General features: G+C 36.9%; 1 protein-coding gene and 1 long non-coding RNA gene across 3 annotated transcripts; one reads left to right on the top strand and one right to left on the bottom strand.

The window, feature by feature from the left end:
* Positions 1-84: 84 nt before the first annotated feature.
* LOC127942707 (cryptochrome-1-like) lies at positions 85-15,406 on the bottom strand. 2 transcript variants are annotated; one of them, XM_052538616.1, is made up of 15 exons: positions 15,261-15,406; positions 14,111-14,295; positions 6,949-7,057; positions 6,726-6,868; positions 6,383-6,567; positions 6,200-6,297; positions 5,970-6,110; positions 3,955-4,266; positions 3,735-3,886; positions 2,783-2,985; positions 2,298-2,411; positions 2,144-2,215; positions 1,987-2,064; positions 1,790-1,917; positions 85-1,707 (listed from the first exon to the last, which is right to left on the bottom strand). In XM_052538616.1, the coding sequence occupies exons 2-15, from the start codon at positions 14,275-14,277 to the stop codon at positions 1,666-1,668; spliced, it is 1,944 nt and encodes a 647-aa protein (XP_052394576.1). In that variant the 5' UTR covers positions 14,278-14,295; positions 15,261-15,406; the 3' UTR covers positions 85-1,665. The 2 variants fall into 2 exon arrangements, with proteins under 2 accessions (XP_052394576.1, XP_052394577.1); XM_052538617.1 differs by having other exon boundaries at positions 2,144-2,212.
* Positions 15,407-15,522: 116 nt separating this feature from the next.
* Positions 15,523-18,053, top strand: LOC127942709 (uncharacterized). Its single transcript, XR_008149380.1, has 3 exons — positions 15,523-15,670; positions 16,043-16,108; positions 16,929-18,053. It is a non-coding gene; the product is annotated as an uncharacterized LOC127942709 (long non-coding RNA).
* Positions 18,054-19,273: the final 1,220 nt, after the last annotated feature.

Raw genomic sequence — 19,273 nt, 5'->3', positions numbered from 1 at the left:
TGTAGATGCTTTCCTCAGAGAAACTAACGTGATTAAAAAATGAATCATTTAAGAAAAACTAGACAACAATGAGACATAATGCACTATGTTTAAATATTTTTTTATTAGCTGGCTGATTAAGTACCACACAGACTAAGAAACAAATGTGAGTACTATCTATATCTTTATCTATCTATCTATCTATATATATATATATATATATATATATACACACACACACATACAAAGCGCTGGGCAGATTACTTACAAACAGAAGTTCATTACTGATCACATGACAAAATATTTACTTATTAATGTAACCCATTCAATTAGACGTTTTAGATAATATAATCAGACTACTTTCTGATTACTTTTGACCAAACTAGTTTATCACACTGATTTAAATAGGACATATTGATATACAAATACAGAGAATAAGAGAATATATTCCATTTGTTGTAATAAACATTACATCATGTCAAGGTTTCCCAAACTGGGGTTCAGGAGGTTTGTGCGATTAAAGAACAGCTATGTTAGAAAGGAACATTTAAAAATGAAAAATAGGAATTAAGGAGAATCAACAATAATTAATATTTTATTGCAATTTTGTAAATATTATGTAATCAATAAAAAAGTAAATGTAGTCTGATTACAAGTATTTTAAGTACTTAATTTTTGGAATCTAATAACGTAATCCAGATTACATCTAATCCGTTACTACCCAGCTCTTTATATATTTATATATATATATATATATATATATATATATATATATATATATATATATATAGATAGATAGATAGATAGATATAATTTATCTTTAAAATTCAAAACAGCTACTAATATTTTTTATAAAAACTGAAAACACAAATGGTAAAAATGTACACCTCCATAAGATACAGCTGTCATATACAAAACACTGGAGTACATAGAGATGGAAGCGATGACAATAATGTACAGCGATGGAAGACTGACGACGAGCCTATTCTACATTATTCTATTTGTGCAAAAACACTGAACAAATGGAGCAAAACAAAGTTGTTTTTACAGATGAGACAATCATTCATTCAGTTACAATAGTTTGGACCCAAACACAATCCAGCGGTCATGTGACTCTCACATCACCATGGAAACAGACGCAGGTATGTACAGGTGAGTCCGGATCAGAGCAGCGCTGCTGAAACTCTTCCATTCATCCATAATACTGAGCAAATCTGGATCAGTTGAAATGTGGCACAACGCATGTTTTTCTTCGGCTGTTTGCGATTTTTTTACTTTTTACAGCAAATAATAGGAGGCACTCGATTTTTCAACATGGAGACCAATAAGACTTGAGCTTTGGTTCATGTTTTCGTCAACTACATTCTTAAATATAAATAAATAGTTATTATTTAGATTGTTGTTCAAACTGACGTTGCACTCATTCGTTTAAAGTTTGGTGTGAAAGGACCTTTAGTTTTAAAGTTTAATGACATGAAGAAAGTATTTACATCTGATTTGTAAAATCAGTTTTTGGGATAATAATTACATTTTAGTTAATTGAAATTGTATAAAATTTCTAAAAATGTAAAAATTGCATTTTTCACCACGATTTGATTGGACAAACCGTTTCGAGTTACTCATGTTTGTGTTTAACACACGAGGAAAGGTTGTAGTACGTTCTGCGAATCCATCAGTGGGAGGAGCTTAGGAACAGAAGGCCACGCCCTCCGCATCTTCCTGCATTTTCTGTAACAAACAGATAAACACAGTTGAGTGTTTCTATTATGACTAATCAGTAAAATGTGTATAGCTTCGACTTTTTACGAACTTCATCATCTTGGGCTTTTGGTGCTGAAGAGGAGGAGGAGGGGCCATCATCACCATGGCAACGGTTAAGCCCCGCCTCCTCTTTTTCACTCCTTCCAGTCCCACCCCCAGCCGGCCAAATCAGACGCCCTGAAGGAAGTTAACATCAGATTTTGTTCGCAAACCATTTGTAGCATATTCCTGTGTGAAAACACATACCTGGTTGTTTAGGGATGGCAAACTCGTGGCTGCGCTCCGTCAGGTCGCTCTGGATGGTGTAGGGTGATGTACGGTGGCCTGCAGGAAAGAAACATTACAAAAAATTGCGCAAACATTCATTAATCGTTATCTAATTAGCCAAAGGACATGGTCTCACTGAGGGCGTGTCGCTGTCTTGTTATGCTATGTCTCGCTCTGCTTGCTCCCTGCTGTTCTCTCCTGACCCCTGCTGGACACACAGATCATTACAGCTCAGTGATTTCCTTTCAAACGCACTTATTTGATCACAATGCATGATTTCAAACACTCACTGTGAGACGAAGTGCTGCAGTGGGTCCTCCAGCATGTAGGGGGCGCCGTTGCTCCTTGAGATTCATTTGCACCCACGACCTCCTTGTGATTGGATGGAACAGTTGCAAGAAGACCTGAGAGTTGAATGGAAATAAAGGCCAAGAATGTTAACCACAACGATAACTATAACGTTAACTATAGTAGCAGACGATATCATTTTGTTTATTGTAAGCGTGCGTCAGTTTTGTCACCTTCTGGTTTAAATGCACACGCTCTTTAAATATAAAATAAATATTGTTCAAATTTAAAAATGTAAATATCGTTATGAAATTACAACAGTATTGCTCCACTAGTTGTGTTGTGGAATTCGCTATATTCTTATAGTTAAGTCTCGTTCACACCAAGAACGGTAACTGTAACGATGACTATATTAGTGGACAATAACGTTCTGTTTATTCGAATCGCATAAAGCAGTTTTGTTGTGTACTGCTTTAAACGCTCTTACTGAGTCCGCGGTATCTGGAGAGCTGCTGGTAGATCTGCCGCATCCTCTCGATGTTCAGGCGGCTGGCCTCAGCGTGGTTCACCATGGGTTTGGGGTAATCCACGCCAATCACACATTTGGCAGCCCGCTGCACGTCGTCCGGTGCGTTCCAGGGATCGTAGATGAACTTGGCCGGAAAATCTCGGAGCACGGGTAAGTAACGTCTGTAATCAGAGTGAGATCAACCCACAGACACTTATCACAACCTATAATATTATTACAGTACTAACATAATTAATTAACCAAGTGTTCCTGTGGCTCAATTGGTAGAGCATTGCGTTAGCAGCACAAGGTTGTGGGTTCGATTCCCAGGGACCACATGTTAGGTAAAGAATGTTAGCGTGAATGCACTGTAAGTCGCTTTGGATAAAAGCGTCTGCTAAATGCATAAATTTAATTTAAAGTAATTTCTACAGGTGACTTTTGATTATTAATATCTACTGTTTCCAGATTTAGCTAATATGCTTATAATCAATTAATACGGAAAAGTTTTATGTATTATTAAAAACTACAATTTTTTTTTTTATTCATATTTCAATTACTATAACATAATTACTTTACCTAGTAAATGTATCTTTAACTTTTATTATTTAAATCACCATTAGTCATATAATTAATTTAAATACCTATAAATTTCCATATATGTATACAATGTGCATAAAATACATAGTGTATGAATTACTTATTATATTAAAAACTATAATAATATAATACGTTAAGGTTAATGCAGTAATTTCTATAGATCAAATATAAAGTTATTAATAAATAATGAGCAACTGATAGTGAATTTCTTTACTTCTATATTAAAATTGTAATAATTAAGTTCGTATTGTTATGCATCAGTAAAACTTTATATACTTCGCGTTCACACTGGATCCAGATTAAGAGGAAGTGAAGCAGTGAAGACGCTCACCTTATGAAGTCTCCGTTGGGGTCAATCCTGCGTCCGAATCCCACGGGACAGTAGCAGTGGAAGAACTGCTGGAAGAAGGAGCTGCAGGAGTGACTGAGCCAGCTCCCGGCGTTCACACTCCAGTCAGCGTCCAGCAGCAGCTCCTCGAACACCTGCGGACACACCAGTGTTAGCACGCGGCAGACACACCTCCCTTACCCAGCATGCCCTGGGGCCGCACCTTCATGCCCTCCTCCCAGCTGATCCAGAGATCTCCTCGCGTCAGGAAGCAGGCCACGGCGTGCCGCGCCAGATGATGGATCCAGCCCTCCTGACGCAGCTGGGTCATGATGGCGTCGATCCACGGGAAGCCCGTCTTGGCCTCGGCCCACTTGGCAAGCGCCTCGGGGTTCCTGTCCCACGGGATGCGGATGCAGATGGGGTTTCCCTCCATGCGGTCGAAGCGCGGGTTGTTGCTCGCCGCCGTGTAGAAGAACTCCCTCCATAAGAGCTTGTCGTAAAGAGAAATCGACGGGCTTGCGTTCTTCTTCACCTGCAACGGATCACGGGTTTATATATTTAGCACAATATTCCCAAATATGGGAAATAATTGTTTAAAAGTGTTTAAATTATCAATATAAGACAATGTCTTTGAAAGTGGTTAAGTTATGATTTATACATCACAATATGTTGTTATAATTATTTATTAAGGATGCATGATATTGTTGGACTGATATCGGAATCGGCCGATAATGGCTTTAAATGTAAATATCGGTATCGGACCGATATAAAAGATTATGCTGATTTGTCTTGCCGATAAGAGGAACACGTTAACTCACATGCGATCAGGGTTTACTAGATCACGTCAGCACTGTGGCTCTGTAAACAGTTTTACTCTGTAGGGGGCGCTGTTGGCCAAAGTAGATCAAAATAAAGTAAATTACAGTAAAATAGCCTAAACAAATAACATTTTGACTGTGTATATGATTAAATAAAGCAATAATTGATGAATATAATGAGTGTGCTTTGATTTAAAGGTGAGAAGCTACAGCTTACATGAAAAAAATAATAATCACAAACATGACACTTGTATATTAAATTATTTTATATATACTGATTTATTCATTCATGTATAATATGTTTTTTTTTTTTTTTTTTTTTTACAAATCATAAGCAGAATTTGTAACTATTTTTCTTTAGACCACCTACAAATGTTGAATCTTAAAATGCCTCTTTCTGCAGGAAAAAAAATGCACCCATTGATAAATAGTTTATTTATAGTTGTTTTCAAAGATTCAATGTAGTGTCAAAAAACCTTCATTATCGTTTATTTAACTCTATCAAATAACTTCTTAAAAACTAAACAAAATTAAAAATATTTTGAATATAATTTCTGCAGAGGAGAGAGTGTGTTGTTTCAAAACAGAAAGAAAATATATCGGTATCGGCCAAAATTTGTTTAAAAATATCGGCATATCAGATATCGGCAAAATTCCAATATCGTGCATCCACAGTCTTTATGTTTGGATTTATACTTCAATATGAGAAAATATAGTGTTTATCGCAATATAAGGAAATTTAATTTATAAGTGTTTAAGTTGATTTAAACATCATCATACTGTATAAGAAAATATCGGTTTAGAAAAAGTGTTTCAATTATGATTTTCATATCACAATATAAGAAAACAATTGTAATAAAATAAATAATTTTAAAAGCTTTTAAAATCAAATGTATTACATATATTTTAAGTGAATTAATAAAGTTAATGATGTTATAAATTCTATTTTAAAATACATTTAAATATATTACGTTATATTTTAAGACTTTTTTTGTATGTTAGCCATATAATGAATTATAACTTAATATAAATTCAAAATAGATATATTATAATATATAAATATGCATAATCTTATGTTTTACATTAGGTACAATACATGTATTAAATGTCTGAGCATTTTAGTCACTGAAAATATTTTCGTCATGCTGTATAATAGTTAAAACGATAAAAATCGCAATAATTTAATTTGAGAAATTTATTTTTAAATAAAAATAAACAGTTTTCACAGTTTTCGTTAACGAAATTAACAATAGAAATAATCAATTAAATATATTTGCCATTTTAAATTGATTAATCAACTAATTGATTAAATCATATTTCAAGTGTGTTTTTGTAGGTATATAATGCATATCTGCCTGGATGTATATGCAGAACTATGATGTGGTATATGTCAGTGGTTAGTGAGGCAGTGCCGCACCTTGTTGTGGAGTTCAGTGAGTTTGTAGTAGAAGAGACGGCAGGACAGACAGCCGAAGCGCAGGTACGGGCTCAAGCCCAGCGGACTGGCCAGCAGCGGACTGGAGCTCATCTTCGGACGCTCGAAGTTCTCCTTCCACGCCTGGAAAACAGCAGCACATGCCTCAAACACGACTGATCACCTGACCACAGCTGGAGCCGCTTGTCTGTGTGTGTGTGTGTGTGTGGTACCGTGTTGGAGTCGGGTCCGAAGTGTCGCTCCAACCTCATCAGCGCCTCTGATTCTCCTCCGGGCCAAACAGCAGGATCCAAAGACTCAGTGTCGAATCCTGAACACAAACACACCTCTAATGCACCACTACGAAACATCGAAAGCTACGTGTGTGTGTGTGTGTGTGTGTGTGTGTGTGTTACCCAGCTCGTCCAGCAGGGGCACCCCGTATCTCTCTCTGTGGTTTGCGCTGATGGGCGTCACACAGTCTCCCAGCAGCTCTCGGGTCAGCGGCTCCAGCGGAGGCTCCGGCGGCTCCATGCTGCTCACCAGCGTCTGGAAGCGTTTATACGTCAGCGGCGGCTGACCACCGTTCAGCTCCGTGATCCTGACACACCACAGATTCATTTAGGATCCACTGACACCAATCATGCAGCTGATTCATTCACTTCAGTGACTCAGTTGACAGGATTCATCACAATAATATCCTTCTAAAATAGCCTAAATGTATATATTAGCTTAAAATCTGAAACTAAAAGTTCTCACCTGTCCAGGTCGTGAAGCGTGTGCGAGGTCTTCACGATCACCTCCACTCCTGCTTCAGACGCCAGTTTCTTTATAGCTGCATCTCGCTCTTTCCCGAACGGCTCTGAGTCACACTCGAACGTCAGCCGAGACACTTTCCACTCCTGCGGACCAATCAGAGTTATTCTGAACATGAGAAACGAGCTACACGACTGTGTTTCATCTCAACATCAGCCAGCGTTACCTTGAAGAGGCGCGGGAAGATGTTAGCCGGCTGACCACGGATGACGAACAGACAGGAGTTGAGTTTACGAAGACTGGAGTCCAGATCCTCCAGACACTGCAGCAGAAACCTGACACACACACACACACACACACGTATGAAGAGTGTCTGAACACGGCTGTGAGCTCTACATAGACAGCAATGCTGACAGCAAGACTCCTAAAGCTGCATCACTCCCAGAATGCACTGCTTTTTTTAGTTCAAGTATCTTGGGTTCTTGTTCACGAGTAAGGGAAGGATGGAGCGGGAGACTGACAGACGGATGCGGTTGGTCAAGATTTATCAGTCAATCTACGTTTCTACTCTCACCATGAGCTGTGGCTCACGACCGAATGGAGAAGATCCTGGATACAGGCAGCCGAAATGAGCTTTCTCCGTAGGGTGACTGGGAGCTCCCTTAAGAGATAGGATGAGGAGCTCTGCCACTTGGCCACTCTCTCTCTCTCTCTCTCTCTCTCTCTCTCTCTCTTCCTCTCTCTCTCTCTCTCTCTCTCTCTCTCTCTTTCGTGCGCATGCGTGGGCGTCTGTTGAGCGAGACTGGAGAGCGCGTGGTGAATGTAAGCTGGTTTTTTGCCCGCTGTGGCAAAAACGTTTGTTTTTCTTTCTCTTTTCTTTTCTTTTGGTTTGGGTGTTTTTTTTTTTTTTTTTTTTTTTTTTCTCTCTGTCGGAGTACATGAACTGAGCGTGGTAAGGGTGACTGCATCGTGCTTTTGTATTTGGAGCTGTGTGTTTGTTTGTATGTTTTGTTGTGTTTGGATCGGTTAGAGTTAAAAGCTTTTTTTCCGTCTGCAACCAGCGTTGCGCTGGGAGGCATGACGAACCAAAACACGATGAGTTTTAAAGATTTAACCCGCCGACATGGAGTGAAGGTGGAGTCTAAGATTAACGTGGAGCAGGTATGTTTAGCCGTGGGAGAGATTGTGGGACATGATTATATTGTCTCTGCATCGCGAATGAATAGTGCAATTGTTATCTTTTTTAAATCAATTGAGAAGGCAAATGAAGTTGTCCAAAGTGGCGTTGTGTTGAACGGTTCACTCGTGAGTGTTTTACCGTTGAGTAGCCCGTCCAAAAAGGTCATTCTGTCCAACGTGCCTCCGTTTATTAATGACGATATACTGGTGCAAGAGTTATCTCGGTATGGAAAACTGGTTTCATCAATAAAGAAAATTCCTCTTGGGTGCAAATCACCTTTGGTGAAACATTTAGTCTCGTTTAGAAGACAAGTTTTCATGGTGTTGAAAAACGGAATTGATGAGATTGATCTGGTGTTCAAGTTCAAAATTGATGGTTTCGATTATACAGTGTTTGCAACATCTGATACTACGATTAAATGTTTTAATTGCAGTAAGATTGGACATCTTGTTCGTGATTGTCCGAATAAAAAGGAAAATGCAGCTGTTAACACAAGCACTGAAATGGGGGTGTCTGTTGTTCCGCTGGCTGAGATCGTAAATGACACTGACATTGCTGGTGTGTCAGTGGTCGAAGCCGGTGAGCTTGGGCCGGTTGCAGTTGTGGCTGCTGAGTTAAGATCTGATAAAACTGAGTCTGAGATTGTTACCATGTCTAGTAAAAATGATGAATTCGCTAGGCCTTATGAGCAGGCTGAACCTTCTGAGAACGTTTGCATAACAGATGTTGTTGAAATGGATATGCAAGAAAATGCTGTAGTTTTTGAGAATGAAGCAAAATCTGTTTTCAAGATCCCAGTTAAAAGAAAGAAAAAAAGTGGTGGAAAAGAAAAGTTACTTAAACAAGTAAAGAAAGATGAGGGTGGTGAAGAGAGTGTGGCATCAGATAGTGATGGAGATTCCTCTGATTCCAATATATGTCAATGTTCAAATCTGTCTCTAAGTTCCCAAAATGAAACCTTGATCTGCTTGTATAGTGCTAATGATATTAGCAAATTTCTGCAAGAAACAAAAGGAGTAAAAGGAGTGCAAGTAGAAGATTTCTTCCCTGATAGTAAGCAATTTATTAATGATGTAAGGTATCTAATAAAAGAGGGAGCTTTTCAAGATGTGGAGATTTATCGTCTTAGAAAATTGGTGAACAAACTGAAAAAAAAATGTAATAAAGATGAAGCTGTCAACTTCTAAAATTTTGCCAAAAATAGTTTTTTTGGCAACTTTTTTATTTTTTTTTCTTGTCTCTAAAATAAATATGACAAATTTTAAAATTGGAACTTTAAATTTAAATGGTGCCAGAGATGGTTATAAAAGAATGATGTTATATGAATTTAGTAGACAAAAGCAAATTGATATTTTGTTTTTACAAGAAACACACAGTGATTTTAAAAATGAGAACGACTGGAAAAGAGAATGGGATGGACAGATTGTCCTAAGTCATAAATCCTCTGTTAGTGGAGGTGTTGCTGTTTTGTTTTCAAAACACATTTTACCTTTGTCTTGTGAAGTTGAAGAAATAATTGGTGGTCGTTTGTTAAAGATCAAAGTAAAATATGAGAAAGTTACCATGGTGCTTTTGAATTTATATGCTCCTACAAAGGGGTTAGAAAGAGTTTTGTTTTTTGATAAGGTGGATGCTGTCTTAAAAGACTTAAATCCAGATGATATGTTATTTATAGGTGGGGATTTTAATTGTACCGCAAATTCTAAGTTAGATAGAAATCATATAGAACCACATGCTGCTTCTCAGAAAATACTTATACAATTAATTGAAACACATGATTTATGTGATATTTGGAGAAATATGAATCAAGATGTTAGACAGTATACTTGGGCTCATAGTACTGAAAATTATATATCCTTAGCAAGGCTTGACAGAATATATAGTGTTCAACATCAACGAAATCTTTTTAAGTTCTGTAAAATTATTCCAGTGGGTTTTTTCTGACCACAGCTTAGTTCTGTGTAGTGTTTTGTTTAAATGTGTTAAGTATAAAAGTGCTTATTGGATTTTTAATACTTCATTGCTGAATGATGAAAAATTCTTAGAAAATTTTAGTTTTTTTTTGGAAAACTTTTAAGCAGCAAAAACATTTTTATGTATCTTTATTGCAATGGTGGGATTGTGGAAAAGTTCTTATTAGAGATTTTTGTCAAAAGTACACTCTTAATGTTACTCGAGACCTAGCCCAGTCAATGAAGATTTTAGAGACGGAAATTACTGTTTTACAAGATTTATTAGCATCAAAAAAAAACAACAGAAAACATATTGATGATCTGAAAGAAAAGAAATCTATTTTGGTAGACCTGTTGGGAGTTAAAGCAAAGGGAGCTTTAGTCCGGTCACGGTTTCAAACTGTGGCACAAATGGATGCTCCCTCAAAATTCTTTTTTAATTTAGAAATTAAAAAAGGTCAAAGTAAAATGATCCATACTTTACGCTCAGCTACAGGACAAGAACTAACTGAGCCTGCTGACATACGTTGCTGTGCTGTAGTTTTTTTTTCTGACCTTTATAAATCTGAACTGAGGAAATGGGGTGCAGAGGCTGATCATTTTCTTGAAGGACTGCCAAAGGTGGATGAAGAGTCTAACAATGATCTACAACAGACGTTGTCATTGAAAGAGCTTTATACTGCCATGATGAGCTTGGATAATGGTAAATCTCCAGGAATTGACGGGCTGCCTGTTGAGTTCTATAAGACTCTATGGCCCGTCATAGGAGAAGATCTGCTGACAGTTTTTAATGACAGTCTGAAAAGAGGACTATTGCCTCTAAGCTGCAGAAGAGCAGTCATTACACTGTTACCCAAAAAAGGGGATCTTCAGTATATCAGCAATTGGCGCCCTGTTTCACTTTTATGTTCAGAGTACAAAATTTTGTCCAAAACTTTAGCTATGAGACTTAGTAAAATTCTAAGCAAATTGATACACTGTGATCAGACTTACTGTATTCCCAACAGGTCTATTTTTGATAATATTGCTTTAATAAGAGATGTTTTTGATGCTTCTAAACTCCTGGGAATTAACTCTGGAATGATTTCTCTTGATCAAGAGAAAGCATTCGACAGAGTTGAACATTTGTTTCTATGGAGTACTTTAAAGGCTTTTGGGTTTAACGATACGTTTATATCAATGATAAAGGCTGTATACTGTAACATTGAGAGTGTTCTTAAAATTAATGGTGGTTTGTGTGCTCCTTTTAAAGTTGAAAGGGGGGTCAGGCAGGGATGTCCTATGTCTGGTATGTTGTACTCCCTGGCAATTGAACCCTTACTGCAAAAACTACGAATTCATTTAAAAGGTTTGAGTTTTCCTGATTGTAATAATTCTTTACACCTTTCTGCATATGCTGATGATGTTATTGTTTTTGTAAATGAGAAGGAAGATGTTATTAAGCTAGAAAAAATTGTAAATGATTTTAAACTAGTTTCCTCTGCCAAAGTAAATTGGAGGAAAAGTGAAGCTATAATGGTGGGAAGTTGGAGTGGAGATCTTCCTGCTTTACCTGGAGGACTGATTTGGAAAAGAGGAGGTTTAAAATACCTTGGTGTCTATCTAGGAAATGAAAACTTTATTAGGAAAAATTGGGAAGGTTTAATAGAGAAAATAAAAGGTCGATTGGAAAAGTGGAAATGGTTGCTGCCTCAGATATCTTATAGAGGACGTATTCTTATAATTAATAATCTTGTGGCATCCTCACTATGGCATAAACTTGCTTGTGTTGACCCTCCAAACGGACTCCTTGTTAATATTCAAAGAGAACTGGTGAACTTTTTTTGGGACAAGTATCATTGGACTCCTCAAAGCATTCTCTTTTTGCCCAAAGAGGAAGGAGGTCAAGGTCTTGTAAATCTCGCTTGTAGAAGAGCCACTTACCGTCTCCAATATATACAGAAACTTATGATGGGACCTTATTCATTGGTGTGGAGACCACTGGCCTTAAGTATCTTGAGAAGAGTTGGCAATATGGAAGTGGATTTAACATTGTTTCTAATGGACCATAAAAGATTGACTTTTAATGAAATTCCTTCTTTCTATCAAAATCTGTTCAAAGTGTGGGGTTTCTTTAAACATCGCTGGATGGAACCAGCAACTTCTCTTCATTGGTTATTGGAAGAACCAGTTGTTTTTGGAGCTAGGTTTGATACTTCGGCAGAAGATTTTCCTGGTTTAACAGATTTATTATGTAATAAAAAGGTTTTTAAACTAAAACACATTATAAATGAATCAGGTTATAATTTACTGAGAGCTGAAAAAGTAGCTAACCTATTAGGAGTTCGATCAATACGGTTTGTAAAAAAATTTCTAGAAAAAATAACTATGATTTTAACTGATGAAGAGAAGATACTTTTACAAGAGTTTGGTGCAGGGACTTTAAGCCCTGATAGTAAAGAGCTTTTTCCTGAACTTGAAATTTTCCCTGTTATAGATGAGTTTTGTTTTAATAGCCCCCTGTTCAATTTTGGAAGTAATGATTATATTGATTTTTGTACAGTAGAAGGGAAAATATTATATAAATGCATTGTTAAAGTTACTCATCAGCAAAATTTAAGTACTAAAACAGATACAGTATGGAGAGAAAAATTAGGAATCAATTCTGAAACTAAACCTGTCTGGCGAGCACTTTACAAACCACCATTAAAAAAGAATATTGGTGATTTGCAGTGGCGGATTTTACATGGAGCCATTGCTGTAAATGCATTTGTGTCTATTTTAAACCCCACTGTAAGCGACAAATGTCCTTTTTGTTCAGAACGAGAGACTATTTTTCATTGCTTCATGTATTGTAAGCGACTAAACCCTCTTTTTGACTTATTAAGTGTTTTTTTAGATTATTTTAATACTAGTTTTTCAAAACAAAATTATATTTTGGGTTTTTTTTACAATTCAAAACAAAAGTTCAAATGTCAAGTCATCAATTTTATTGTGGGACAAGCAAAATATGCTGTTTATATCACTAGGAGAAATAAGATTGAAGAGAAATCAGGACAAGATGTTGTTTTAGTTTTTAAAAATATGGTAAAATCAAGAATACTTATTGATTTTAATTTTCATAAATTGATGAGTACGTTAAAGGCTTTTGAAACTCAGTGGTGTTGTAATTATGCTCTGGTTTCAGTTGAAAATGAAGAAATTGTCTTTGCAAGAGGTTTAATGTAATATATATATATATATTTTTTTTTTTTTTTTTCAAGTGTGTGTAAAGTGTTATATTAAAAATTTTATAATAAATCGATTGTGAAAATCAAATCTCTCTCTCTCTCTCTCTCTCTCTCTCTCTTCTTCTCTCTCCCTCTCTCTCTCTCTCTCTCTCTCTCTCTCTCTCTTCTTCTCTCTCTAGGATAGCAAGTCTCAGTTTTGGGCTGCTGTTTCATCATTTCATTAGAAATTCCATCTAAGCACCTTGATTTCTTCTTTTTTAGAGATTTCTCTGTCAGTTCAGTTAATTCTATGGGTGTGTCTAAATGATTTAGCCTGTGTTTTGTGGTGTATTCCAGGTTATTTAGTTGGGAGGTCAGATGTTTTTGGGTGATAGCTGAAATGTTCAGTCCAGATGTTTGGGTCAGAGATGGGAAGGTGTTTGGCCCCTTTGGATTTCTCTAAATTGTTCCATAAATCCCAAAAAATAATTTTGATCGATTGCTTCTTCAAATTTTTCTTTATTTTTATGTGATGAGTTTTCTTTTCTATTAATAGTGACTTGTATAGTTCAAAGGTTTGTTGATATGTGGCTCGTATTTGTTGGTTTGCAAGGTCTCTTTTTTTTTATTTGATAATAATCGCAATTCTTTTCTTCGTTTTTTCATCTTTATCAAACCAAGCATCTTTAGCAGTTTCTTTTTTACATCTGTAATTTTTTCTTTTTCTGAGGGCTTTTCTCTCCCTCTCTCTCTCAGTCTCTCTCTCTCAGTCTCTCTCATTCTCAGTCTCTCTATCTCTCTCTCAGTCTCTCTCTCTCTCGCTCTCTCTCATTCTCAGTCTCTCTCTCTCGCTCTCTCTCTCTCTCTCTCAGCATCTCTATCTCTCTCTCAGTCTCTCTCTCTCTCCCTCTCTCTCAGACCACAACATCAAACACAGATGCTCAGATAAACCAGCGGATTCGTCCAGCTCAGGGTGTCCTTCTCTAAACGGCCACAAGGCGGAGCCATTGAACCAAAGTGTGTACACTTTCACTGATGTTTTACTGTGAGTGTTAGTGTGTGTCTGACCTCCAGCGGTTGACCCCGCGGTTGGAGGCCCCGGCGAACCAGGGGTCCAGGAAGTACACGCAGCGCAGCGTGTGTGAGCCCCGGGCGGCCTCCAGCAGAGCCGGGTTATCATGCAGACGCAGACCCTTCCTGAACCAGTGCACGGAGCTGACGGAGCTGACGGACATGATGCTGCGCCCGAGACACTGCAGACACACACAGACAGTATTCACAGTTCACTAAAACTATTATTATTAATTCAATTCAAGTTTATTCGTATAGCGCTTTTTACGATACAAATCATTGCAAAGCAACTTTACAGAAAATTAAGAAAATTCTTTAAATTTGGCAAAATGACGCATTAAATATAAAGCACATAAAACAACATTTTTAATTCAAGACATAAGCCACTGCAAATATTATCATCATAAACAAAGTTTAAAAAAATTATATAGAAAATCTCAAATTAACATACACAGCTATATCACAATTAATAAATTACTGTTAATGCATATAATGTTCTTTTTTATAAATTATTACACTTCAGATTTATTATGCATTAGTAAACATTTATTAATATTTAATTCATTATAATTAAAATAAAGTATTATCATTAACATCAAATTAAACTAAAAAAAGACAATTTTAAGCAATATTTAATTAACGTTAATAAAAATGTTGATAAACGTAGTATCTTTTTAATTAATAATAAGAAGAAGAATCTAACATTAATATTTCACTGTTTATATTAAGCAGCGTGTTACATTTATGCTTATTATAACATTTTATATATTATTACGTTTTTCGCTATTTTTTACTTTCTGTGTATGTAAAAAACACAAAAGGAATATAAACCAACACATTAAATGTCATTTTTAATTAAATATAAAAGCACTTGCACACATAAACGTGCAAAAATTGGCATGTTTAATAACTTCGATCCTAAAACTGGGTCATTACAGTCCGTGTCGCCTACGTCACAGGTCGCCATAGAAACGTGATAAACAAACAAAAGGCGCTCTAATATAGAGTTTGAACCGGTTTGAACCAAACGGACTGATTTTGTAAAAAGTCCGTGACGGATTAGCCTTTTATGTAACGTTAACGTGTTTGTCTGTTTATATTGCACAAAAACGTGAAGTAATCCGTGAGTTTGTGAAGCGGCACTCACCTGAGGCGTTACTGAAGCGCGGGTATGAATTTATGTGATTAAATCATCTCAGAGTTAATGAAGATGTGCCTTCAGACCCGCTCAGTCGACCAAAGTCCACTTTTACACAGAACCGGGCCGAATCAGAGAAGGTTCACATCATAGACAGTAGAGCCGCGTCCGAAATCGCATACTTCCATACTATATAGTAGGCGAAAAACAGTATGCGAAGCAAGTAGTATGTCCGAATTCTCAGTATTCGAAAAACAGTAGGCGAGATGTACCCGGATGGCCTACTACTTCCGGCCGAATTCCGTAGTATGCATAGGATGGACACTTCTCTATCCCATGAGGCACCGGGAGAGGGCTCGTCATACTCATATTCGAAAATAACGGAAAATCGGAGGATCGTGACGCCGCTGTTTTGAAGTGTAAGTACCTTATGGATAAACGCTGTTCATTGTGGTTAAAGTGTACTTGTTTAACATAATCCAAGTAAACAACTGATTTGTTAAAGCTTTACACATTGTAAACTGATGAGACTATTTTGTAAATTGAGTTTAAAAATATGTTTAATAACCATTATCGATCAGAGGCTGTGCCTCCGCTTGTTAAGGCTGCTTTCTACAGACGGCTCGTTAAGTAATTTAATGATATAAAGTTACAAAATTTTAAGTAATTGAAACGAGTTAATTTACATTTTACTAGTGTTTATATTTTGATAAAAAAAAAAATGTTGGTTAACTTACAAGGCATAAATCATCAGTAATGTGTAATGTGTAAATCCTGTTCTGATGTTACAGAGACTGATGAACACAATCTTGTTCTCATCCACTGATGAAACCCTATTCACTGGAAAGCATAATTCAGTAAGTATATAAATTAAAATTAATCTTAACTACACACACTCTTTACATGTTGCAAAGTACTTAATAGCAAATAACTTTTGAAGCAGTTGTGTGCACTGATTTTGTAGCAGTTTTCAGTTGTTTTTTTTTTACATCTGAAGAATGTTGTCTTGAGAATGGGTGCCACACTTTAGAGAAATACCCATACAAATTATTCTCTTTATGTTTTTATTTATTTATTTTTCATTTCTACATGGATAAGAGCACAAAGCTTCAGACAAAACCACATTAACATTTTCATAAAGTAGTATAATAGAGCTTAAAGCAACAGCAAAAGGGAATTTCTTAAGACGTTTCTATAATAATGTCAGGAAAATAAACTTCAGCAGCTTCATTTCAGTAACTGTAGATGAGAACTTTAAATTTGGGAATCAAAAATGAGTGAAAAAAAGTGGAATTAAAAAATGTAACCCAGGGATAAAGTAATACATATTTTAAAATTAAACTTGTAAATATGTTGGTATGATATGTTATGTGGTATGTTTCTAGATTTTCAAATTGTAAAATTTTCATTTTCAACTGTAATATGAATTCTCAGTTCTGAGTGTAATATATTTATGTGTATATATAAATACACACACGTTTAAATTTAAATACTTACATGTGTATTTATACATATTTATGTGATTTTATATTATTTATATTTCTTAAATAACTAATATATGTATATCTTGATTTGACAGTCTTAAAATGACCTTCACAACTTACACAAGCTTAAACAATAGCACTATGAGAACATGAAGTGATTTGCAGAGTCTTAACCTGTTCGACTGTCCTACAGGTAATCTGCTCTTGAAGAGCTGCACACGGTCGTCTGCTGTGACACAGCTGTGGTCCATTTGTCCCGCACATGCTCTTCTGTGCTGACTTCTGTGTTTTGGGGTTCCAGTGTATCATCGTCATGATCCTCCACAACTTCTGGATCAGCAATGTCCTCATTCAGAAGACGGAGGTTGTGGAGCACTGCACAGCATGCAACAACATCTGCACAAAGGCAGAACTCACTTCCAGGGCCTTGAAGAAGAAGATGGAGCACAGCTGGTCTTCATCATCCTGAAGGCTCTCTCAACAGTGTTCTGTGCACGAGCATCATTGGTATTGAATCAAAGCTGTGCAGGATTGTGTTCAGACTCTCTGTCTGCTGTGATGAGGCAGATGAACACTCACACAAGGATACCCACCATCTCCCAGGATGTGTTTTCCTGCAGGTGGATAGGCCTCCAGAGTTCTTCAGCACCCTGGCATCATACACAGACCCGGGATACTCAACAAAGATATCAAGGTACTTACCATGGTGGTGACCTGCAGCTGAACAGAATGAAACCACTTCCTGTTGAAATAACATTGGGCTTCACTTGCTGGAGGTTCAGTTTGTATGTGACAGCAATCTATTGTTCCAGCTACCAGAAGAAAAGCTGCTTCAACTGCCTCCAGGTCATCTGTGGTGGAGAAGGCAATCAGCCTCCTCAAAATCCCCATGACAGACCTGCTCATTCTGTGCACAATGTTATGCAGCTCTTGGATGTCAAAGGCCAGTGACAGCAGCCTGTATGATGCTGTTCACAGTCTGTAAATATGTAGTTTTTGTTTTTTAGAATAAAATTTCAATAGGTTACACATTTTTTTGCTGATATATCTATATCTAACTATATATATTTATATATGTGTGTATATTGTCTATATTGTATATATTATGTATGTATTTATGTATATATTGTGATGTGTGTATTTATGTGTGTGTGTGTGTGTATTTGTCTAAGCATTCATTCAAGTTTATTAATTTATGTTCGTTTTGTGTAATTTTATTTGTATTTATTTATTACAATAAATTACTTTATATCCTTACATAAAATCAGTCTGTCATTCCGTTCACAGCTGTAGCTGCTGTTATTCTGAGGTAGAAAATTAAAAGCTATTTTAGTAAAGGATTTACAAGCTGTCAACGAAGGCATGATCTGCGAACAGCTGACCGACGCCTGCTTTGAATTGTTAATTCAAACGACATAAAAACGCAGACGAAAGCGGTAAGAAAAACGAAAAACATCACCGATGTTCGCTCAGTAGATTGGGCTCTATACATTTACGCGCTGTTGTGACGACGTATGTCACGTGACAATGTCAACATGGCGGATGTAGTACGTCCGAATTTCATTCATACTACCCACATTCATACTATATAGAACGTACTTTTCTAACGGTCGAGTAGTACGTTCAAATTCAAATGTAGTACCCAGTACGCAGTATTCGATTTCGGACGCAGCTTAGGTTTACATAACGCTCCCGCAGACTGCGCATGCGCAGACACCCTGAGCACACGTCACGTCGCTCGTGTCCCACATATTGAGGCCGCTCATTGGTTCGTGCGGCGGTGACGTCAAAATATCCCTCTCACGTTTATGCGGCGTGGATGAAAAGAGCTTTGCGATTCTTTCACGAGGAGTTTGATCTCTAAAAACCGTTGTGCGTGATTTTAAGACGCGATCCCGCCGTTTGTTTGTCATTTATGTTCTCTAGTTATACTGTATTAGCCGGTTTTCCCAAAGACTCCTTACTCCGCCTTATAAGCACATCCGCCGTCTGATTGGTCACGTCCTCAGACACCCGGATGATCACGGGCGCGACTCCATAGAACGCCATTTTGGCTCTGAAGACGCGGTTTCAGTAAGGCACAGTAGAAAAAGCGTAGATGACCTGGAAACTATGCGAATGAGGCCTTCAGTGCTAATAAACTGTAAACGGTCTCATTTACGATGTAATTTTACATGATAAGTAAAGTAAACAAGTAAGCAAACTTTGCCTCTTTCATATGAACTTTACATATTATATTATAGCATGATATTTTTGACTTTATTCTAACTTCTGAAAGTTACTACAAATAAACTATATAATTATTAACATTAATCACACTTATTTTCTACTGTTATTTCTGTTTTTAGTGATATTTTATAGAGGCGCTATAAATCACATAGTTGCTATACTCTAGAGCAGGGATCCTCAAATCTGGACCTCGAGATCCACTTTCCTGCAGAGTTTAGCGCTAACCCTAATCAAACACACCTGAGCATGCTAATCAGTGTCAATCAATGTCTTTGGGATCATTCGAAAATTGCAGACAGGTGACTTTAA

The sequence above is a fragment of the Carassius gibelio genome, chromosome A22 (assembly GCF_023724105.1).
Source record: "Carassius gibelio isolate Cgi1373 ecotype wild population from Czech Republic chromosome A22, carGib1.2-hapl.c, whole genome shotgun sequence".
Lineage (NCBI taxonomy): Eukaryota > Metazoa > Chordata > Actinopteri > Cypriniformes > Cyprinidae > Carassius > Carassius gibelio.
This window is presented reverse-complemented; position numbering and strand designations above follow the sequence as displayed.

What these genes read in the sequence shown, in the direction of transcription:
- LOC127942707 (XM_052538616.1), bottom strand. Translation starts at nt 14,277, where the DNA reads ATGTCCGTCAGCTCCGTCAGCTCCGTGCACTGGTTCAGGAAGGGTCTG. An exon ending in CGCGGGGTCAACCGCTGGAG is followed by an intron (nt 7,058 to 14,110) that starts GTCAGACACACA and finishes TGTGTGTGTCAG; the next exon opens with GTTTCTGCTGCAGTGTCTGG. An exon ending in GCTGGGAGGAGGGCATGAAG is followed by an intron (nt 3,887 to 3,954) that starts GTGCGGCCCCAG and finishes GTGTGTCCGCAG; the next exon opens with GTGTTCGAGGAGCTGCTGCT.